The 23,761-nt window shown below is 42.2% G+C and overlaps 1 protein-coding gene and 1 pseudogene across 4 annotated transcripts in view; one reads left to right on the top strand and one right to left on the bottom strand.

Moving 5' to 3' along the window:
- LOC123837551 (metaxin-1-like) overlaps positions 1 to 23,142 on the bottom strand; it is a 33,203-nt pseudogene extending 10,061 nt beyond the window's left edge.
- Positions 19,993 to 23,761, top strand: part of HMGA2 (high mobility group AT-hook 2) — a 141,474-nt gene continuing 137,705 nt past the window's right edge. Inside the window, exons 1-2 of one of the 4 annotated variants that reach the window (XM_064590943.1) lie at positions 19,993 to 20,138; positions 21,175 to 21,473. In XM_064590943.1, coding sequence (XP_064447013.1) covers positions 21,363 to 21,473 — 111 coding nt within the window. In that variant the 5' untranslated portion in view covers positions 19,993 to 20,138; positions 21,175 to 21,362. Of the gene's footprint in view, positions 20,139 to 20,521; positions 21,474 to 23,761 lie in introns of those variants that run through there. The other 3 variants (XM_064590945.1, XM_064590944.1, XM_064590942.1) reach the window with 3 other exon arrangements.

The following is a 23,761-nucleotide window of genomic DNA, read 5'->3' as shown; positions in this document are numbered from 1 at the left end:
TGAGCTTACCTTTTTAAAAATTTCTTATATTTATGAAACATTATATGGATAATTACATATAAAAACATGTATTAATATGCGTTAGTGACAAAGTAAACAGGTGGAGGTTAGAGATACGTGATTTTGCTGAGTGAGGTCTATCATTCACTGAACCACTGAATTCTAAAGAGTTAGCTTTTATTTTTCTTGTAAACTTTGTCTCATTTTTTTTTTTTAGAATTGCATGCTTGTAATTTTCTCTTGGTTGCCAAGGATTTTCTCTTCAAAATATTGTAAGTTAGTGTATTGAAATATATCTATGTCTATATCTTTATCTGTATCTATGGATTTGAAAAGTTTTGCCACTTGCATGGAAATTGTGTCTTTTAATAACTTATCAGTGGTCTAAGACCTACCAAAAGAGCCTTGTTCAAGATATAATGAACTCATGTACAAAGACTGCTTTAGCTTCCAGTTCTGAAGCCCAAGTTGCATTGCATTTGCTATTATGGAGCAATATATTATCTTGAAATGAACTGTAGAAGCACTTTGTTTTTGGTTCTGCTAACATGAAATTTTAGAGAATGAATATATCACAGTGAAAAACTGGAAAATGTGAAACATTGCATCATTTGTTTGCATTTCATATAAACATCAATATTGCTATTTCCAAAGAAAATATGGAAGAATATTAATTCTGATAAAAAAAAATAAGTATTGTTAATGAGCCAAGCACATGAGATATTTGTCTTAAAGTTTCATTAAATGATAAACCCCACCAATAGAAGAATATTGTGTTACATTTGGGTTCTATTCTGCAATTTTTACATAGGCAAAACCTCCTCTGCTTTCCTGGGAGCATGTTTCAATTAAGCATGATGAACGTATTTCAATTAAGGTTTATATTTCATATGTATTTTTACAGGTGTTTGTGGCTTGATCCACAAATATACTCAAGAGTCTCATGGCTGTATAGAGGGTCCCGTTCTGTGTTTCCGAGAGTGCATATATGTAACTCCAAATGTCTACATAGCCAGGAGTTACAGTTGACAAGTTTTTCTTGTTGAAGTCATGTCAACATAACACCAGACTATTATATGTTCCTGTCAAATTGCTGCCAGTTTTTCCAGTACAGAATCTGAGCACTGCCTCATCTTAAAAGCCACCTTTTCATGGGAATTAACATTATAGGATAAGTTTTAACCATTTTCTGGCTCATGGTGCAGGTGGAGCTGTTTCTGGAGATAAGTGAAAAGGTAAAGTCAACTCTTATTAACCCACACTGTTGTATGGACTCAGAGACATGGGTCATCCCAAATGGCAAATGGTGTGAAAACCACTGTCATGGCATGCATTGTAGTAATCCTATTTGAATGTTTATTCTAAGAATTCAATTTCAAGGTAAGATCTTATCAAGACCCTATTTGCCCCAGGGTCTTCAGATAGTTACCCGCTGTCTCCATCCTTCAGACTGAGGACAAGATGTGCTCACAGAGCCATCTTCCTGGCATATTTTGCTTTTCAAAAGACTTCTCTGCATACAAAGTCAATATTAGAGATATCAAAAAATATATCAGGAAGTAGATGTGGGTTTTCACTTGAAAGTATCAAATGCAGTCCCTTGAGCGAGTGTGCAGAAGTGTTAACAAAACAGAGGTGTCCCCAAAGACAGAGTTGTCAGCAGTCGTAAAAGGGTGCCAGCCGGTCTGCTTACAGAAAAGCCTAACCTATTAGAGCCACTGGCTTATACTTTTCCCCACTCTCAGGCAGGGGTATAACATGATCATAATATTAGAAGCAAGAGAAATTTATGGTCTATCAAAGGCTTTCTGATGATTAAATGAAAGCTATCAAGATCAAAAGAGTGAAGTTGACATTTCTTTTTTTCAAACAGACCACTTTTATGTATTAAAACTGCTAAATTGATTTAATCAATACTACTTTTGACTTTTCTCTGAGTTGTGTCTCCTGAGAGATGGAGCTTGAGCTAATAGGGCATGGTACTTAACCCCAAGGTACTCTTTAGTGAAGCCATCCACATGGTTTTTCTCCTTGCAGTCACTTTTAATTTTTTAAGTAATACATTTGGAAGCAACTGAGCAACATTGTTTTCTTCTGTTGGATTTCTGAATGATTATAAACAAGACCTCAATGTTTAAGGAGAACACCCTTTACAAAACTCAACAGAAACCATTCTAGACAAAAAGTTTGTGGATAAAAGGAGTGTGTGTTTTCTTTGGTTGAATGACAAGTCTCAGATTAATCCTGGAGCTCAGAGTTCCATTCCCACTGGCTTAATGTTGATTTGGTTTTGTAGTGGCTTTACAGATTTTAATCTTTGATATTTGTTTGTTTGTTTGTTTCATTGGGTTGAACTACGTCCCCTACAAAGATACGTCCAAGTCCTAACTGCTGGTACCTATAACTGTGACTTGACCTGGAAATGGGGTCATTGCAGATATAATTTCACTTAATTTAGGCCCCCCCCATGAATCCAGGACAATCCTATTTTGAGATAAGATCATCCTGGATTCATGGGGAGAGGGGTCCTGAACTACAATGACTATTGTCTTCATGAGAAGGGAGAAGAGATTGAGACATGGAAGGGAAAGCCATGTGAAGATGATGGCAAAGCTTGGAGTGCTGAGTCTACAGGCCGAGGATTGCCACGGATTGCAGCAGTCACCAGAAGCTAGGAGACATAGAACAGCTTCTCTCTCAGAGCCTCTGGAAGAAACCAGCTCTGCCGACATCTTGATTTCAGCCTTCTGGCCTCCAGAAATGTGAGGTAACACACTTTTGTCGTGTTAAGCCCTTGAGTTTATGGTAATTTGTTACAGCAGCCCTAAGAAACTAGTACACAGTGTGAGTCTCCTGTCTGGCTCTTGGTATAGTCCTTTTGTCCGAGAGGCTGTGAGAATATGTTACCGTCACAGCACAGAAGGCAACACAGCTGATGCTTCGCCACCAGCAGCTTTAGTCACAGAAGTGGGTCCCCACACAACCGTTTGTTGGCATCACTGGCGGGAACACCATGCCAGGACAAAAGCCTAGGGTCTGTTTACAAATATTAGTGTGACAGAAAAACAGCGTGATTTCTCCTACGCCTTCAAACTACAGATTTCCTTGATCCGGGATGCCAGTACCAACTACCTACAGTTACAAACTGGACTTAAGAGGAACCCATGTGTCCGTGACAATGTAAGTCAGACGACAACATGTACCATTAACTGAGGGCAGTGCATTGTTTCCTGATCATAATACGATTCCTCTTTTAACTTCTCTTAACATGCATAATATAAAATCACTTACTGTCCCTTGAAAAGAAGGATAAAGGAAGGAAGGAAGGAGGAAGGAAGAAGGAAGGAAGGGAGTAAAGAGAGGGAGGGAGAGAGGGAGTGAAGCATGAGGTGAGGTTGGCAAGAGAAGGAAAACTGAGAGAAAGGGAAGGAAGGAGGAAGGAAGAGCTCTAGTGATTGATGGAACGTGAAATACAGCACATTAAGTATTAAAATCAGATTGCTTTGAATCTCTGGTTCAATCAGACCTTGTCTATCTTCTTAGTTGACTAAGAAGGATGAACGGGCACAGTTGCCAAACGCAAGATAGAGGAGCCCCAGGGACAAGCACTGGTGAGGGAGGCCAGCCGCCAAGTCATCACACACTTTAACTCAGACCCAGCCCTGGGTAACAAGGCAGGTGGGCCCCTTCCATCAGCACATTAGGCTGAGATTTAGTGCCATTACAAAGCGCTTCAATGTGCTGTTGAAATTCATGCAGTCTCTATTTCTCGTTGCGTAGAGTAAGTGAACCAGCGCCAGCTACAACACTGAAAGCTTCTGGCTAATCAGAAATGTTCTTTGTAGTGGTATTTACACTAACATTTTTCTTTTATTTTTGGATGAGGTCTTGAGTAAAACAGAAGAACTTCCTCTGCCTTTTTCTTCTCCCTCCACAACAGCCCTCCCTTCCCTCTTAATTTCGTGAGTGGGGGAGGGGAACAACAGGACAGGATATCTGGCTTTATGCCCTATGTCCTGCAATTGAACAGTCAGCAGATGAGTAGAATGATGGTATTTAAGAACAAACAAAAGGAAAACATAAATCCTTTAGGCAGCAGATATGTGTAATTTACTCTAGTTTCTGTTTCAACTTCTGAAAGAATGCAAGATCTTAGACAATAGTGAGTCAGAAATAGGCCAGTGTTAGCACTAAATCTCCCTCAATTAGGCTCACAACAAACACACTATTTACAAACATATGGTGCAGCGTGATGGGATTAAAAGAATGGTGGGTCTAATTTGCCCTTTCCATCCACGGTGAACGTCCCAGGCATGGTGCAAACCCGGCTCCTCGTAGAGCCATCAGAAGCGTTCTCAGCAAAGGTTTCAGAATCCTTGGTTTCGACACAACCACCAGATTTTCAGCAACCGACTTGGGCTTCAGGCTTCATCTCTTCATTCTCTGTCAACCCCAATATTTAGGTCAGTAAAAATGTCATTTCGTGACACAAATGTTGGTGAAACTATATATATCTAAGGAAAATTAAATATTGGGCATAATATCATCAGGTACAGTGCCTCCGGTCTGTAACCATTTGCATTCCATTCTGTATGATTCTCACAGATTAAAATCCCTAAAACCCAGATTTGATCTTTCAAGTCCCTACAGATAACCTTCAGCTTTCGTCAACCATGAAGTGTTTGGACTGGGCTTCAGGACCCTCCATGGTCCAGCCCAGCCTACCCCTCTGCCCTTCTTTCTTACTGCTCCCTTTCATACATCCTTCTAAATGGGATAATTTAAGTCACACGTATGCCCCCTGCTTTTCCACTTCTCTCTTGGATTAACCGTTTCTTGTTTGAACTGTACTTCTCTCTGCCTGCTCCATATTTATTTTTTAGAGTTATTTGTGTGTTGGGTCTTGCTCCTAATCAACTGGGGGCTCCTTAGGAAAAGGAACTTAATTCACTTTTCTTTCCTTCTCTCCCCCTTATCAATACCTAGAACAGTGCTTTGCACATGGTAAGCACTCTATAGTTCTTTGTTCACTGCATATATATCAGTAAATAAATAACGAGTAGATTGAAAGACAGAAGATCAACATTAAATAATTTAAGTCATGGTTTGGGAAGACATAAATAGGGAAAAATAAATTTGAATCACGTGTAAGTTAGTGCTTCATGAGAAAAATACTGTTTTCTGAATCATTCCCCTTTTTCACTCTGCATTAAAATTTAAACTAGAATATTCCCACAGTAAATGTCTATGTGTTTTATAGGTTCCAAGGGAAGTCAGATTAGTAATCAAGGCTGTGTTGTATTCATAAAATATTTTATCATATCAATATTAGTGTAATTTTTATGCTGTCTCCTAGTAATGACAGTTTAGAGAAGTTTTTTTTAAGGCTAGAGCTGCACCACAAAAGAATTTCTGTCCCGAAGTGATGCTGCCAAGCCACTGAAAATTCAGTTGTTCATACTGTGAAGCATCCAAACACCTCAATGGGATTTTTTTCCTTGTGCTACACAATTGCTCGTTTGAACATAAAAGGTACTTACACATAAGTATTTGATGGAAAGATTTCACTGGAAAGGAAAATACTGAAAAAAAGGTGTAAAATAGTATAGAATGCCTGGCAAACGACTGAATCAAAAGGAAGAGCAGTTTGCCTGTGTACTGGGTGTATATTCAGGGGGGATGTGACCAACTGTACGCTTTCACAAATAGTGAGGTAAGTCGTGATTTTAACTTTTGATTATCATTTGTTTATTAACAACAGAAGCTTTGGAGTATTATGACTGTAAGTAGCAAGAAGGAAGAGAGATAAATAGTAGATAGAGATCTCGCTTTAATAGGCATGAAAGCATTATCTTCATCACCTTCTAGGGTTTCTCTCCCTGATTCTAAATTCTGCATCCTCATGCCACTTCAAGCTTTGGGAAGGGAACGAAGGTGGGAAAGATGAAATGAATGGGGATAGGACAGGGAAATGGGAAGAAAGTGGGGTGAGGCAGTAGTGGGGGTACTCAGGAGTGGTTAAAATCACAAAGGAATGGGTAGTAGAGTAAGAGCTGCTTGAGCACCAGAGACAAGACAAATGGAAGATTTTTGTATCACGTATGCTGTATTATGCCTGTTATTTCTGCGACCATAATCTAGTAAATGCCACGGGTAAGTGTGATTCTAAGCATTTTACATATATTAAATCATTTAACCTCATGACAAATCTATAGGATGAAAGTCACAGAAAGCCTGACCTAAACTGTCTCAAACAAAACAAAATATGTTGGGTCATACAAATGAACAGTCCTTCAGGCAAGGTTTCATCCAGGCCTCAAAAACATGTGTTTTTCTCTCCATTTCTTTGCTCTACCACCACTATATTGACCCTGGGCCTTAGAGGGTGCCCTTTCCTAGTCTCAAAATGGCTGCCTACAACTTGCAGCTAAGTACATATTTCCTGTTCAATTGGGGTTGGGGGCAGGAGAAGGTGAGAGGAAATTCAGTGTAGACAAAAGTCCCAGAATTTGGGGCACCTGTGTGGCTCAGTCAGTTAAGCGTCTGTCTTTGGCTCAGGTCATGATCTTGGGGTCCTGGGATCAAGCCCCTGAGTTGAGCTCCCTGCTCAGCAGGGAGTCTGCTTCTCCTTCTGCCCTTCCCCCCCACTTGTGCTCTCTCTCTCACTCTCTCTCTCAAAATAAATAAAATCTTAAAAAAAAAAAAGTCTCAGAATTTGTTGCCCTGATTTGTGAGACTTGGTCTTGTGATCAGCCAATGAACCAATCCCAGTCTGAGAAATGTGAATTTGCTGATTTTTTAAAGTTATAGATTACCCCTAGATTGATGAGAAATTGAAGGAATCATTAGAAAGGGGGAATGAAGGAAATCTTTATCATGGTAGACTCTAACAATGGTAAAAATGGACATAAAAATAAATAAGTGGCTATTTAAAAAGCAAACGTTCAGAATCTAAAACATTTTTATGATTCAGATTTTGTTAAAAGTTTACATTTTCGTATATATGTATGTATGTGTATACACAGATGTATCTATACTGAATTGCTAGCAGGAGAAACCATCCTAGGCTAATTTTGGCAGAAAGGGGGATTTTTTAAAAAGGGTTTTGACTGGTTCAGAAAATCTGGCATTTTAGCGTTTATATTGAGAAGCAAGATGTGCCCTGTTAAGTATTAAGTGGAATTCCCAAAGCATGGGTAAAGGATGCTGATCTTGTGTGGCCAAAAAAATAAGTAAGTGACTTCAAATTTAAGATGCGCATTCTCTTCAACTCAGAAATGTAACTTGTAGAAACTGTCCTGAAGATATATATACTTGCACACATGCCTAAAGATGTGTATATCAAGAACTCCTTTGTCATTGTTTTGTAATGGTGGTAAATGGAAGACAATTTAATATGCTTCAATAAAAGAATAAAACATCAAGCTATGATATAACCATACTATAAAAATACCATACAGTTGATAAAACACATGGAAAGACCTTCAGGACATGTTAAGTTTTTTAAGAGCAAGGTTCAGTACTTGGTCTGATTTCTGTAAAGCAATGCTGTACATTTGCCTATGTATTTATGCAAATGATTAGAATAAAGGACTAAAAGGCTATGCATCAGCTGTTTCCAGTGGTTCCTCTGGGATGAGAATATGTGGAGTTGGTAGGCTGGTAAAGAAGGACTTCCATACATTCATGGTTGACTCCAAGTATTTCTGAATTGTTTGAATATTCTATAATTAGATTTTATTCAAGTATAGCTTGTGTACATTATTAAAGGAAAGATTTTTTACAGAGTTTGAAAACCACTGGGTTTAGCTCATGGTGTTAATGAAGCCATGCATATCTGTCTTTCCTACATAGACAAGTTAGTGCCACATACAGAAAAATCTCTCTGTGTCTGACAAAGACTGCACCCACTGACACCAGCCAGTTTGCACATCCACATATGCCATTTGTCACAGTCAGATCAGGTGAAAGAGGGGGATGGGTTTGTTGCCCCCAGCTCACAGCACATGTCTTATTTGCAGGTTTGTGGCTTTGTTCTTTGTTCATTGTTTGAAACCATACCATACAACGCATTCATTTACAGTCACACAATTCACTAGTTTAGTGACATTACAGTCACACAATTCACTAGTTTTACATTCACAAAGTTGTGGAACCATCGCTGCAATCAAGTTTTAGAAAGTTTTCATCTCCTCCAAAAGGAATCTCTTATGCCTTAGTGCTCATTCATCTCTCTCCCCATCTTCCACAAACCATAAATCTATTTTCTGTTTTTAGAGATTTACCTACTCTGGACATTTCATTTAAACAGAATCATACAATATGTGATCTTTGGTCTGGCTTCTTTCAGTTACCACGATGTGTTCAAGGGTGATCCAATTTGTAGCATGTGTCGGTACATCATTTCTTTTTATCGCTGAGTAATAGTCCACATTTTGTTTATCCATTGATCAGTTGATGGGCATTTATGCTGTTTCATATTCTGGCTATTATGAATAATGCTGCTATCCACATTCATGCATAAGCTTGGTGTTATGAAATGTTATGAAATGTTTTCATTTCTCTCGGTAAGACATCTAGGAGTAGAATTGCTGGGTCCTACAATAATTCTACCTTTAATATTTTGAGGAACTTGCCAGGCTATTTTCCAAGGAGGCTGTTCCATGTTGCATGCCCACCAGCTATTTAGAAGTGTCTTGCCCAAACTGGTTTTATCTGTCTTTTTGATCATAGTCATCCTAATGGAGGTGAAGTCCTTTCCATCTGTTCTTGTGTCTTTGAGAATGACCACTTGTGTTAGACTTCTGCTACAACTGCATAATAAAAACAATCTCACACTTCTGTGATGACTTCAACCACAAGCATTTATTTCTCCCTCATGGGTTTACATGTTGACTGTGGCTCTGCTGGGCTTGGTTGGGCAATAATTCTGATATACTTCATGTATATCAGGTATGCTCATCTCATACAGGAGCTTAGAATCTCAAGCAGCAAGCAGAAATATTCTGTGGCCTAAAAATGATGCTTCGTTTCTGCTCTCAATTGTTCAAAAAATTTATGTTGCCAAACCCAACTTCAGTGGAGCTGGCAAGCAAACTTGGCTTGCAGTGGCAAAGGGCATGAGTGTATAATTTTATTAAGTATGGAAGGTGAGAGTTGGGAACAATAATCCAATCTACTTTACCATTCAATTCCCTGTCTCCGGTTCTACCCTCTTTCCTGACTTCTAACATGGTTTACCCTTTGTGGGTTACATGTTGCTGTCACTCAAAATTCAGTGTGTCTCAAATCTCAGACCCCCTGTGTATTTCCCAAACAATTTCTCCCAACTTCTCCATCTGGGCAACAACACCCAAATTTGGAATTACTAGATGATCAAATAATTAAGAATTAGAAAGCCCTTATCCCAATAAGCTTTCTTTTCTTTTATATAAAATGCTTTTAGCCTCTACCCAGTATTTTTTTCCCCCTCTTTTTCCTTAAAAAACAAAACCAAAAAACAACTGACTTCATTCAGAGTAGCAATGTGCCTTTTCCCAGCTTCCCTCATTTGTAGCGAAGGTTAACCCTGTAATGAAAATCTGCTTCTAGAAAAGTTTGGTTCATTTGTCATTTTCTTCTCTTTGTTGTCTAGGATATGGATGTGAGACAAGAGGTAGAGGTGACCATACGAGTGAAAGCCATGTGCTAAGAATTGGGGTGCAGAATGGAAGAAGGAACATGGGACACTGGTTACATCATGGAGTTTTGCCTACCTGGCCTGCGCAATTCTGGGATTTTTGTTATATCACTGTCTTGCTGATGAGGTAACAGTGTTTTCTACATTAACTACCAAATGTAGTTTGGTACCACTTTTTAAAGTGGTAATTAAGATGTCCCAGAATCTTCTATAAAGTTCTAATCTTCCATCTCATGATTATTCTTTGTTCCCTCAACCAACTACCCCACCAGATCTAGTCTTTGTCTCTCTCTACCCTGTTCTGTGCCCTAGCTGGAGGCGCTACAGTTGGCCTAAGCCACCCAGGATATCTTGCTTAATGGCTTCTTGTTGAGTTTGGCATAAGGAAGAAGAGCAGGAGGAGAAAGAGGTCAGGGCATTTCTTACAACCCACTCGTGCTCTTCTCTGGCAGTAGTAACATGCCTTCTTGACCTCAGCTCCTAGCAGATAGCCCTCCCTCCAGGGCTCCAACGCTCCCTAGGGTCTTCAGTACCCCTTGGCTTACCCCTTTAGCCCTAGGGTGGTAAAGGTTCCCCAGTATTGCTAGTGTCTAGGTGCCTCAACATTGCTTGTTTGTACTTATAACTCTGCCCAATCTCTCTATGTGGTCCTACAGTTAAGTGTCTTCACAAAATCATCTGCAGTGAATTATTTCCAGCTGGCATTTAACTAATGCAGTAAAACCTCTCTTAGTATCTGCATTTCAGGTTTGCATTTCAGCAACTTTTCTCATAATCCTCTCTTTGCTTGAAATTCCTTTCCTCTCATCTCTGGGTCTAGCTGTCCTTTAAGGCTCTCTCAAGCACCAGTGCTCCCAAGTAATCCCCACACCGTGGAAATCTCTTCTTTCCTTGAACTCACTCAGCACACACTTGAGAGTGATTATCTTTTTCTGCTTTAAATTATACTGACTTATGTACATTTAACTCTGGCCATTTTTTAGATTCTTTGAAGTCTGACACCACACCTAGGTCTGATTTGTTTTTGTTTTTCTCTCTTTCCTTTATGTTTCTCCCTGAACTTTGCCTCCTTCCCCAAAAGTACCCGAAACAAGACTTGGTACCAAATGGGTGCTTTATAATTCATCCTTATTATGATTTTTTACTGCTTCTTGTTACTATTACAATAGGTACCAGTTACTAATTTATTACAATGTATACTTTACAAAAATTAAGAAAATGAAGGCACAGACTAAAATTTCCCTTTGGTGATAATGTAGTTGTTACAATTAAAATATGCAATAACCATGTACCTATGATATATGGTAAGGGACTTTATTTTTATTTGGAAGTTTTCAGGTGATAAACCAGTCTTTTCCCAGTACTTTTCCTGGGTATGAAAGAAAAAAAACTATGTATGGGCAAATATTGATCTGTAACTGAGGCTACCTAACATTATGAGTTGGAGTCAGAATTCTCAACCTATCTTGTAATCCAGTCTTTTAAAGCTCTATTCTGGGAAGTTCTAGGGACTCTTTCTGGGAGTGAGGATAGATTGAGACACTTTCAGTATGGCTTTTTTTTTTTTTTTAAGATTTTTTATTTATTTATTTGAGAGAGAGAATGAGAGAAAGAGCACATGAGAGGGGGGAGGGTCAGAGGGAGAAGCAGACTCCCTGCCGAGCAGGGAGCCCGATGGGGGACTCGATCCAGGGACTCCAGGATCATGACCTGAGCCGAAGGCAGTCGCTTAACCAACTGAGCCACCCACGCGCCCTCAGTATGGCTTTCATTTGAAGAAAGGGCTCTGGCCTAATCTGTTGTCCTGCTGCAGACTTTAACCACAGTGTCCCTCTTGTTAGTCACTAAATCTCTGCCTAAACATCTCTACTAACTGGGAATTCACTTACTATGCAATTAGATTAAACAGTATGTTTTCAAATGACTCTAAGCTTAGAAAGTTTTATCTTATATCTAGCTGAAATACGACTACCCATCATTCTTCTGCTTGAAACAATAAAGAGTGTGTCTAAATTTACTTCATCAAAATGGCAGTTCTTTAAGAAGACCATACTGCCACAAGTCTCTCTTTGGGCTAAAAAACATTTCCTTCAAATTATCTTCATGTGACATATTTGGAAAACCCACTTGGATCACATGATTTTTTTTCCTCTCAAAATCCCTCTTAAAACATGATGCCTTCAGAGAAATACAAATCAAAACCTCAATGAGATACCACCTCACATCAGTCAGAATGGCTAAAATCAACAAGTCAGGAAACGACAGATGTTGGCGAGGATGCGGAGAAAAGGGGCCCCTCCTACACTGTTGGTGGGAATGCAAGCCGATACAGCCACTCTGGAAAACAGTATGGAGTTTCCTCAAAAAGTTGAAAATAGAGCTACCCTACAACCCAGCAATTGCACTACTGGGTATTTACCCCAAAGATACAAATGTAGTGATCCGAAGGGACACATGCACCCCAATGTTTATAGCAGCAACATCCACAATAGCCAAACTATGAAAAGAGCCTAGATGTCCATCAACAGATGAATGGATAAAGAAGATGTGGTATATATACACAATGGAATATTATGCAACCATCAAAAAAATGAAATCTTGCCATTTGCAATGACGTGGATGGAACTAGAGGGTATTATGCTAAGTGAAATAAGTCAATCAGAGAAAGATAAGTATCATATGATCTCACTGATATGAGGAATTTGAGAACCAAGACAGAGGATCATAGGTGAAGGGAGGGAAAAATGAAACAAGACGAAACCAGAGAGGGAGACAAACCATAAGAGACTCTTAATCTCAGGAAACAAACTGAAGGTTGCTGGAGTGGAGGGGGGTGGAAGGGATGCGGTGGCTGGGTGATGGACATTGGGAGGGTATGTACTATGGTGAGTGCTGTGAATTGTGTAAGACTGATGAACCACAGAGCTGTACCCCTGAAACAAATAATACATTATATGTTAATTTAAAAAAATTTGAAAAAACATGATGCTTAGAACTGAAAACAATTTTCCTGATGTACATTGACAAGGGAAAAGTATAGTGATATTACCTTTACTGGGTATTTAAGAACCAGTTGTGGGGACTTTTGGGTTCCAATCTCGGATGTAAGGAGCTTATAAATTACCACTCTGTCCTACCAAGTAAAAAGCTGAACAAACTGAAAACACAATTCTTAGATGCATGAGGACAAGTGGGATTACAGGGTAAATCACTGCCTCAAAATTGGAGAGACAGATGAATACAGAGAATCACAACTTTCCAGAGCAGAAACCACTGCAGAACCAGTACTGGGGGTAGGGTAACCCGAAATGTAATTGATGAATTGCTAATTGCAATAAGACAAGAAAAGGAAATAAAAAGTATGCAGAAAATGGGAAGGAAATAATAAAACTATTTTTGTTCACAAAGAAATTTGCAAACATTTGGCAAAAAAAAATCCTGTAAGTAATAAGTGATTATAACAAGGCTGTAGATAGAAAGTGAATGTATAGAAGTCAATTGTTTTCCTATGTACTAGTAATGAACAAATGGAACTTGAAATTAAACCCACATTAGCATTCACATTAGCACCCCCAAAAATGAAATTCTTAGGTATAAATCTAACAAAATATATAAAAGATCTACATAAGGAAAACTACAAAATTCTGATGAAAGATATCAAAGAACTAAGTAAATGGAGAGATAGTCCATGTTCATGAATAAGACTCAATATAATCAAGATGTCAGTTCTTCCCACTTTAACCCATAGATTTAGCATAATCCTTATCCCAAATCCCAGCAAATACCTTGTAGATACCAATAAGTTGATTTTAAAGTTTATATGGATAGGCAAAAGAACCAGAACAGCCAATTTAATTTTGAAGAAGTACAACTGACACTACTCAACTTTAAGTTTTACTATAATGTTATAGTAATCAAGACAGTGTGTTATTCACAAAAGGATAGACAAGTAGATTAATGAAACAGAACAGAGAACTCAGAAATAGACCCACACAAATATAGTCAACTGATCTTTGACAAAGGAGAAAAGGAAATACAATGGAGCAGAAAGAGTCTTTTCAATAAATGGTACTGGAGCAATTGGACATCCACATGCAAATGGAGAAGCCTCTCAGCTGAGTAAGTCCCACTTAAAGGGCTTTCCCAGAAGTATATCCCAAGGATCTGTGCTTATATTTCATTGACTACTCCAATCTAGAAGGGAGATTGTGAAATGCAGTTTTACAGTTGGGTATATCGCTATACTCAATACTGTAGGTGTTCTTTTACCAAATTAGGAGGGCAGAATGGATATTAGGTGGAACCTAGCAATACCTGTTTATTTAATCTTATATGCAAACCTAAGAATTGCTTTTAAGTCACTTTTTCTACCCTGTGTAGGTATATTTTTCCCCTTTTGAAATTAATTGCATACCTCATATTCATCTTCTTAAATTGTGTTACGGCTTGTTGAGATCTTTTGGAATCTTAATTTGGGCATCAATAGTTAGCTCTCTTTCTACCTTTAGGATATCTGAACATTTGAAAATTATGCCAAGATGCTGATAAAGAGACTATTTTTGAAGTTGATGTCAGCACAAAAGAATGCACAACATTCAATCCATATTTCTTCATTTTTTCACAAGGAAGTCATAAAAATTTTTATCAAATGCTTAATTCCAGGTGTTCTATTTTATTCATATACATATACACACACACACACATATATATTTACTATAGAATAAGAGAAAGCCATTAGAACTGGTGTTGTAGAAGAACATTCATTGGCATAAAATGTTCATTATATATTATTTGCATAAAAATAGGCTATGGAACAGAATGTGCAGCATGAACCTATATTAGTTCATTTAAAGTCTAGAAGGGGGTGCCTGGGGGGCTCAGTTGGTTAAGCATCCATCCAACTCTTGGTTTTGGCTCAGGTCATGATCTCATGGGTCCTGGGATTCTAGCCCCATGTCGGGTTCTGCGCTCAGTGGAGGGGGAGTTTGCTTGAAGATTCTCTCTTTCTGCCACTCCAGCCCCCCCCAAAATAAATAAATAAATAAATACATCTTTAAAAAAATAAAGTCTAGAAGGACTATTACATTTGTGATAAAAAAAAAGGGTAACTGATAAAAAAACAGATCCTTCTAGAAGCATTGTAGAGAATGGTTTTTTAAAATGTAAGACTGAAGGCTAAGAGACCAGAGAGAAAGACATTGGAGTTATCCAAATGAGAACTGGACAGAGCTCAAACTAAGGTAGTGACACTGGAGGTCAAGAGTTGACAGATTCAAAAGAATTATTTAGAAGGCAGAACTGGAGGGACTTGGTGATCACTTGAAGTGGAAAGAGAAAGAGGAATTAGAGTGATTCCCGGGTAAGAGTGATTTCCAGCTCAGCAAATCACTTGTTTAAGATTATTAAGTGGGATGAGGTGAATAAAAAGAGCCTAATTTGGGGGAAAACAAAATGGGTCAGTTTCTGTTGTTATGTAACAAGCCACTCAAAAATTATGGCTCAAGAACAAAAACAATATTTATTTTATTCACAAATCTGCAACTGGAGCAGGGCTCAGCAGGGCTCTCTCCTCTCTGATCTATTTTACCTCAGTTTGGGGTGGTTTCAAGGCAGGGGTTGGGGGTACCTGGAATTATCTAAATATGTAACCTCTCCCCATGTCCCTCCAGTATGATGGCTTTAGGAATTCTAAGGTACTAAGATAGAGAAAGAGGAGGAAAAAAGAGGAAGAGAGGAAGGCAGAGAGGGAGAGGGAGGAGAGGGATAGAGAGAGAGAAAGAGAAAGAAGGATGGAAAGCAGCAAGATGATGTGTTTTCATGCTGGCCATTGCTTCACTATAAGCCCAAAGAGACACAGCAGGTGACTTGGTAGGTGTGGTACAACCACCTGGGACATCTCCAGACAAACTGTACGAATAATTGTGCTTTGGAAGTAGTCCATGGGATAGAAAAAGGAGGGGAAGTTTATCTGACCAGATCCTCTTATATCAAGTTCTCTATTGTTGCACAGACTTAATGATTTTAAACACCATTAAAATACTCATTTATTAGGTTACAGTTTTGTAGGTCAGAAGTCAGGTATAACATGACTAGCTTCTCTGCTGAGGGTATCACAAGGCTGAAATCAAGGTGTTGGCTTAGCTGAGTTCTCACCAGGAGGCTCTGGGGAAGATCCTACTTCCAAGCTCATTCTCTTTGGCAGAATTCAGTTTCTTGTGGTTCTACTAAAGAGGTCCCTGTTTCCTTGCTGGCTGGTAATCTGGGGCTGCCCTCAGCTCCTAGAGGCTATCTACATTCCTTGCCATGTGTCATCTCCATGTTCAAACCGACAATGGAGGGTCAAATCCTTCTTGAGCCCCAAATCTCTAACTTCCTCTCCTAAAATCAGCTAGAGATAACGCTCTGCTTTAAAACACGCATATGATTAGGTCAGGCTCACCTGGATAATTTCTTTATCTTAAGGTAAACTGTACCATCGAACATTAACCTTATCATAGGAGTAAAAGCCACCATAGATTATGTCAGCATGTACACCAGGGATGAAGGAAGTCTTAGGGGTCATTTTTAACATTCTGCAGGCCACACCTTCTATTCCTAAATCTGATTTAAAAGTCCATATCCTTCCTGCTCTCCAAAGTTACTTGATAGTATATCTAGACCAAGATTGTTTGGAGATGACAGTATAATGTCAATAGATGAAAGATGGAAATAAAACTATTCCACTTCTGTTCTGCTTCCATGACTTTTGTCAAAAACAATGTTCTGTGAATCCTAGCACATATTAGCTACTTAATAAATATTTGTTGAATGAACGATGGATTGGATAAAGGAGAATAAATATTTGTAAGGGTAAGTGAAAGGCTTAACATAATAGGTAAATACATTTTAAGTGAGCACCTAGCTGTTTCAGAAGAGATTTTCTCCAGTTCCACATGAATGAACACTGTCCTGGGAGGACAATGGGTGAGATTAGTGCAAAACCAACTCAATATATGTTTGTTGACTGACTGAATGAACAAGTAGACAAATTCATTTTGTTTGGTGATCATCTGTCTATGGGACTAGAAAGCCTGTCCACCTCCCCACCTCCCACTCCACCAACAAAATGTTAACTTGGCAGTATGTATTCTTTCTTGGTGATAATGTAGGGAAAGTCTTAGAGATTATTTTTGCTACATTTCATTAAACACTATGCATATTACAAAAGACACAATCTGTAAAATTGTGAGTTTAAGCAGTGCAAAAGAGTCCATATCAAAACATTGGAAATATTTTTCAGAAGTATGTATTTACCTTGCACTATATACTGAGCTTCTATATACCATATATATGTGTATGTGTGTGTATACTATGCATTCTGTTCACTAAATATTAGTTATAATTTTTTTCTGTGATGCCCCAAATAGATTGACTTTCAAAATATCTGGTTATAATAAACCTGTTTAATTACATATAGAATACATCCATGATTAATTCAATCTGTTATAATCTGAGAAATTCCTTAAATTATTCCTTAATTTATGTCCATATTGAAGTATAAGTATAATGTGATAAAGTGCAATGTGAGAACTTCCATCTCTTCATCACAGATGCATCTCCCTTTAGTCAAAAGAATTATTAAGATATTTTAATACATGTAATGCTTATCTCATCCTGTGATACGTTTATAAAATAGTAGCTTATTCAGAGTAACTTTGTCATAGCAATAAATTAGTTAAGTGCCAAAAGTCTGTTATGAACTGAACACTACCTACACCTAATTGGTGCTAAAAAGGGGTGTTAGAAATACTACCTGTCTCCATAGAATCTACATATCAGTTACATATAAACAAAATCCAACTAGAGAACAAGATATCATACATGTTTTGAAGTCTGTTAAAACTGGAAGAACCCTCAGAGATTATATGGACCTTTCGTTATAGAAATGAAGACACTGAGCTACAAAGAGGAGAAATGATTTACCAAAGATGGCAGAGCTGGCTTAGTGGAGCTGTGAAGGAATCCAGCTCTCATAACTGTCTAAGTCAGTGGCATTTAAACAGGTAACACTGCAACCCACAGTAAGAAAGAGACTTTACTACGTATCTTTACTGATCTATGGTGCCATCCATATTGCATATATCACTAAAATAGAAAGGAAACCGGCTAAGATGTGATAAGACAGTGCCAAGAGACCCTGAACTCTAAGATAAATACCAATTTCCAAAATAGTAAAGAGGTGGGGAAAAAAAAGCATCTGAATGCAACTTTTACATCCATGTACTATATAACTAAAGCAGAACTTTACCTGTGATATTATCTATTATAGTCTTTTTTTAAAATGACGTGGTGGGTCCACTGAATTGATTTTACTACCCACTAATGAGCTGACCTGATCCAAACACTAAATCATGTATCACAGATAATTAGAAACCTAGTTAACATATACAACCAAAGTGCTGATTGTTCAGTTTGATAGTAGATGCAGAAGAAAAGAAATAGTTTCGTGGGGACAGAAACCACCTTGGGAAGGTTTCGAATTAGAAATAAGTGTTTAACCTTGAATGGATGGGTAAAATATGGTGAGATAACAATTGAGCAACTTAAACTGGGGTGGGGGGGAGACACCCTCAAATGTAGATGTAAAAAAAAAAGCCATTCTTTAAAATATAACCATTTAACTTAATAAAAAGAATATGACACCATTTTTTAAAGTCTCAAGTAATTTCAAGGATGAAAATAAATTTTAATGTCTCTCCTGACAGCAAATAAACAAAAACCTGAAAAAATTAAATATAGCTTCCAGGAATTAAAGTATATAAAACTGATTTAGGTAAAATTGGATGCAATATTTGTTTTATATCCTTGCTATAAATTTCAAAGGGGTCAAATAGTCTGAGAGCAAAGTGACGGTGGGCTGAAAACAAGTGGCCGGACATTCTCCCACCCTAATTTTTTTGTGCTTTTCTTAGAGTCAAGGATTAATGCAAAAATCAAATTCTGGAATCCCCTTCTTGCCAGCCTCTGTGCATATGAAAGAAATATCCGAGGATACAATGTACCCAGTATAAATCTAGCTGGCTGAAATCCTCGGTGATTTCTCCTACATTCATCCTCAGAATTTTCTCTCTGGTCCTTGCAAAAGCAAGCAAACAAAAACAAACCTAGAAGCCGGTTTTGTATGTGTAAGTAAAATGAGCACACCACAGTGCGAATGTGAGCACATTAAAAAATGTGCAAACTTGGCAGTTAGGAAATGTCACTGCAGTCGTTACTACGTGAAATTTCAATCCCTTTGATGAAGATACCATCTTTCAGCCAAGCCCCGGCAGAAAACCTTTGGTTCCTGTTAGACCCCTCCCTCCCCAGTCAACTGCTGGGCTCCATCCGGAGGGAAGGAGGCTCTCCCTCTCCATCACAGCTAAGCGTTCCCAGACCCAGGAGAAACCCCGGGTTTCTGCAGGGCACTCAACGTGCAGCGAAGTGTCCCAGCTCTGCAAAGGGCAGCTGGAAATGGATTTAAAATGGCAACGCGGACCAATCAGCGCCGCCGCGCCGAAGCAGACATTTACACGCGCCTCCTCCACAGGCACAGCGGAACCTGGCTGTGCCTAACTCCCTGCTTGGGCTGTAAAGCAAGCGTCTTTATTCCACGGTGGTCTGTATTTGGGGGAAGAAAATTTTTGTTCCTCGGGTGAAAGTTTTTATTTTGGAGTTGGTCCAAAATAATTTGGGGCGTGATGTGTGAAAATCTGAACCTAATTTTTTCGGAGTTTTTTGGTTATTCAAGGATGAAAAGAGGTACATTTTTAAATGTACTCCACCTTTTTAAACGGACTGTGGTCATTACAGTGTTCACGTAACTCAGAAAACAGCCCAAGCAATAAAATTAGGACTTGGCAGAAAGGGAGTTCCTAGGGAAAAGGTTAAATCAGGGTAAATTACAGGGAAAGCTGGACAGTTGGCGCAATTTTGGTGTTAGGGAAGCTATGGGGTTCCCGTCAGGGGCAACCCTTCTGCCCTGCGTTGGAACACGGGTGCGTAGCGGCAGCCCGGAGGTGGGGATGAAGTCTTGCCCGAAGTCTTGCTTCGCCTCTGGTCTTTCCCGGAGAAAAAAAGCTCAATGAAGAGGCTGGCGCGCTCCGTGTGCATGTGTGCACATTGTTTGCACGTGTGCATGTGTCTGCGAATGTGCATGCATGCGTGTGTGCTTATGTGCGTGCTTATGGATGTATGCGCCTCTGCGAGTGTGCATATGTGGATCTGAGTGCATGTCTGTGTGTGCGCGCGTTTCGGGTCGTGCAATCTGTGATGAGGGTATTCCCAGGCAGAGCAAGGCTGCCGGGGGCCCGTTCCTACGCCTCCTCAGTTCCTTCCTACTCCTCCTCAGTTCCTTCCCACTCACAGGGAACTAGAACGCTGCCGCGCGTGCAGCTACACGCTTCCTGCCGAGTGCTGGCTCCGCGTCGTGGAGGTGCAGGTAAAGGCCAAGCCCCTAAACGCGGCTCTGGGGCGGTCACATTCCCGTGCCTTACTAGGACAACCGCCCAGGGGCGACCTCGGGCGGCAGGCGGGACGAGGCCGGCGGCGAGCGGTCCCGGGATCCCCGGCCTGTCCCTTTAACCCCGCCGCCGGGCGGGAGCACGTGAGCGGGGCTTCGGGTGGCACCCGGGCGCCGCCGCCGCCGAGGCAGTTGTATTTCGAACGCTGCCTCTGGCCCGCGGCCAGGCGCCTTGGCTCGGCGGTCCGCCTGGCCTCCCTCCTCCTCGTACTATTCCTCCTGCGCAGCCCCCTCCCCTTTATCCGCCCACGATTAGAGGTGGGCACTCCCCCCCCAATCCCGCCGCCCCCTCCCCAAGCGCGCGCGCGCGCACACACACACACACACACACACACACACTCACTCTCTCTGTCTCTCTCTCTCTCTTCCCACTTGAATCCCGGGGCAGGAACTCAGAAAACTTCCAGCCCGGGCAGCGCGCGCTTGGTGCAGGACGCAGGGGCGAGCAGCCCGTCCCCCTCCGACTCTCCGGTGCCGCTGCCGCCTGCCCCCGCCACCCGAGGAGGCGCGGTGCCACCCACTGCTCCGTCCTTTGCCTGCGCTCAGTGCCCGACCCGATCCCGGCCGCATCTCCCCATCCTCCTTTTGCTTTCCGACTGCCCAAGGCGCTATTTGTTTTCTCTCTCTCTTTCTCTTTCTTGCTCTGCGAGCGCGGAGCGGGGGGGAAGAGGAGGAGGAATTCTTTCCCCGCCTAACATTTCAAGGGACACAATCCACTCCAAGTCTCTTCCATTTCCAAGCCGCTTCCGAAGTGCTACCGGTGACCGCAACTCCCGATCCCAAACCGAGAGGGGAGCCTCCCGACTTCAAACCCTCTTTTCCCTTTCCTTCGCTTTCCCCCTCCTCTCGCTACCTCCACCTCCACCGCCACCTCCACCTCCGGCACCCACCCACCGCTGCCGCCGCCACCAGCAGCGCCTCCTTCTCCTCCTCCCCTCTTCTCTCTTTTTGGCAGCCGCTGGACGTCCGGTGTTGATGGTGGCAGCGGCGGCAGCCTGAGCAGCAGCAGCCCGAGCAGCACGCCAGCTCTCGCCCACCCTGCCTCATTCACCAGCCCTACCGCCCGGTCTCCCGAAAGGTGCTGGGCACATTTGGGGCGGCGGAGGCGAAGCGGCGGCGGCGGCGGCGGCGGCGGGAGGCAGGATGAGCGCACGCGGGGAAGGCGCCGGGCAGCCGTCCACTTCAGCCCAGGGACAACCTGCCGCCCCGGCGCCTCAGAAGAGAGGACGCGGCCGCCCCAGGAAGCAGCAGCAAGTCAGTACGCGGGCGGGGTGGGGGCGGCAGCCCACCTCCCCTCCCTCCGCCAGGGCCCCGCGACGCGCGGCGACCCGAGCGCGGGAGTCCGGCGGCGGCGGCGGCGGCGCGCTGCCGGCCGGCCGTGGGGGCGGGCTGCGGAGTCCTCGGCGCGAGTGCGCGGCTAAGCCCCGGGGCGCCCGCGCTCCTCGGGGCGGGGAGATGGGGCACCGCGGCAGGCGGCGGGAGGTGGGGTCGGGCGCAGCGCGTCCTCGGGCTTTCGCTATTGTGCACGGCCCCGAGTGGCGCGATGGCTCCTCGTGACGAAGCGGCCGGGGTCAGACAACCCAGGGCTCGCCGGGCACTTTCCGAGCCGCTTTACAGTTGCGCGGGGGGAAGGAGGTGAAGGGGGGGCGTTGCGGGGGCGCAGGGGTGCTGCGGCGGCTCAGGGTTGGAGGGGCTGAAGTCCTGGGGGCCGGAGGCTGTTTCTCCCGCCAACCGGGACTGCTCGCGGGCCCGGGACTGGCGCGCCGCGGCCGCCCCCTTGGCGCCTTCCCCAAGTTCTCGGTGGCTCGAGACTCGCTCCCTCCCGACAAAGAGCTCGTGGGCCCGCCCGGTCCTCTTAGGGCTCTTTAAATGCGGCGCGGCGGCCGCTCTGCTGGCTGCCGCAGAGGTGTCCCAGGAAAGGGGCTTCAGGGGAGCCTGGGTCCTCACGGGACGGGATTAACTCGTTTGGCCATGGGCGCGGCGGAAAGCAGTGTCCGAGAGTGTGCACGGTAGCTGGGTCACTTCCTCGCCAGGCGCCCGGTCCCCCTTTTGCTCCTGGATCCCGCGCCTCCGAGCTGACATTAAAAGTACTACTCCGGGGCGAGTGGTTGGGGGTTGGGGAGCGGACGATCGAGGGGCGCCCGGGACCCCGCGGAGTGGAGGGTTTTGTCTGCGGATGCAACCAATTAAGCGTGCAGCAGGCGCTTGCAGAGCTGCGCGCAGCGCCCAGGGCGGGGGGTTTTGTTCGCTGCAATTTCCAAGCCTCGGCGGGCAAGGCTGGAGCGGGACGTGTCTATTGAGAACATTTAAACTCCGCTTCCGCGGGCTTTAAAACTTCTCCTGCGTTCCTTGGCCTTAAAGCGCTTCCTTCACGGCAAATAGGCCGACTAGAAAATAATCCCGGAGTCCCAAAGCTGCCCGAGAGCAGGGTGGGGGGAAATCGAACAATGTTTGCTTGCCAGAGCGTTTTAGAAAAACTGAAAGGGTTATATACCTTTTTGAAATCATCAAAGGAAACAAGCCAATCTAGAGGCCCCTGAGTTTTCCCGCTCTGCCCAAGCGACACTTAAAACCGCGTTAGGATCCTGTTTTACACCTCCCGGGAAGTCTCTGCCCTCCCCCCCACCCCTTGTTTCCCACCCGCCACCCAGCTCTCTCTAACTCGAATTGTCCCCCACCTCCAAAAAAAGAATCCAAAAGAAATTGCAATGGGATCTGGAGGTGATTGGAGGTTTTACCTTTGAGTTAAGGCAGTTCACAAAGAAAGAAGAATGTGTCTCCGGTGTGTTTGCTCCGGATGTGCCCACTGGCGCTAGCGGTCCCACAGAAGCTTGCAGGGAACCTTCCCCAGAGTCTCCAAATAGGATGCGAATTTTCATTGAAGACGTTCATGCGTTTTAAGTTAGTTAGTCCCGTTTAATCACCGAATCTGAATGAAATGTAAATTGATGATTCACTGGATAAATATTTTAGGATCTGGAATATTAATCATCGCATTCTCTTAACCACTTGAGTATTTACTACTTGGCAAAGCTTTGCTAAACCTATTGATAGTTTCAATTTCTCCTTCCCAGACACTTCCATTCTCCCCCATTTTTTCCCTCTTTTAGTTTTCTCCAGTCTCCCCCCACCGTAAGAGTTTTCTCAAAAGCAAGTTTTGGAGAAAATGTTAATTTTTATCAAAAGACATTTAAATTTAGGCTACAGACCATGCCTACAACTCCAAAAGGAAGTGGAGAACTGAAGCAATTACCTAGATAATTCAAGCAAAACCTCCCACAACAGATTTACCATAATTATTTGGAAATTTTAGGGGGAATGGAGTTATTTTGAGTTGAAGATCTTGGATAATTGCTCCAATACTTCACTCAATGTGTTGATTGAGTCATAATTGACCTACAATGCAGATACGCAGAGATGATTAAAAACCATCTTTTCAATAGGGAAGATTGTTGAAATATTTATGATGTTAGCTTCATATTTCTGTTGTTTGAAATGCTAGTACAATGGGTAGTAGCATTCCTGTAAAGGATTTATAAGTT

Source organism: Mirounga angustirostris, unplaced genomic scaffold (genome assembly GCF_029215605.1).
Source record: "Mirounga angustirostris isolate CCGP_5_RB_7025 unplaced genomic scaffold, mMirAng1.0.hap1 SCAF_5, whole genome shotgun sequence".
NCBI lineage: Eukaryota > Metazoa > Chordata > Mammalia > Carnivora > Phocidae > Mirounga > Mirounga angustirostris.
Note: the sequence above shows the minus strand (reverse complement) of the source record. Positions and strands in the feature narration are given on the sequence as shown.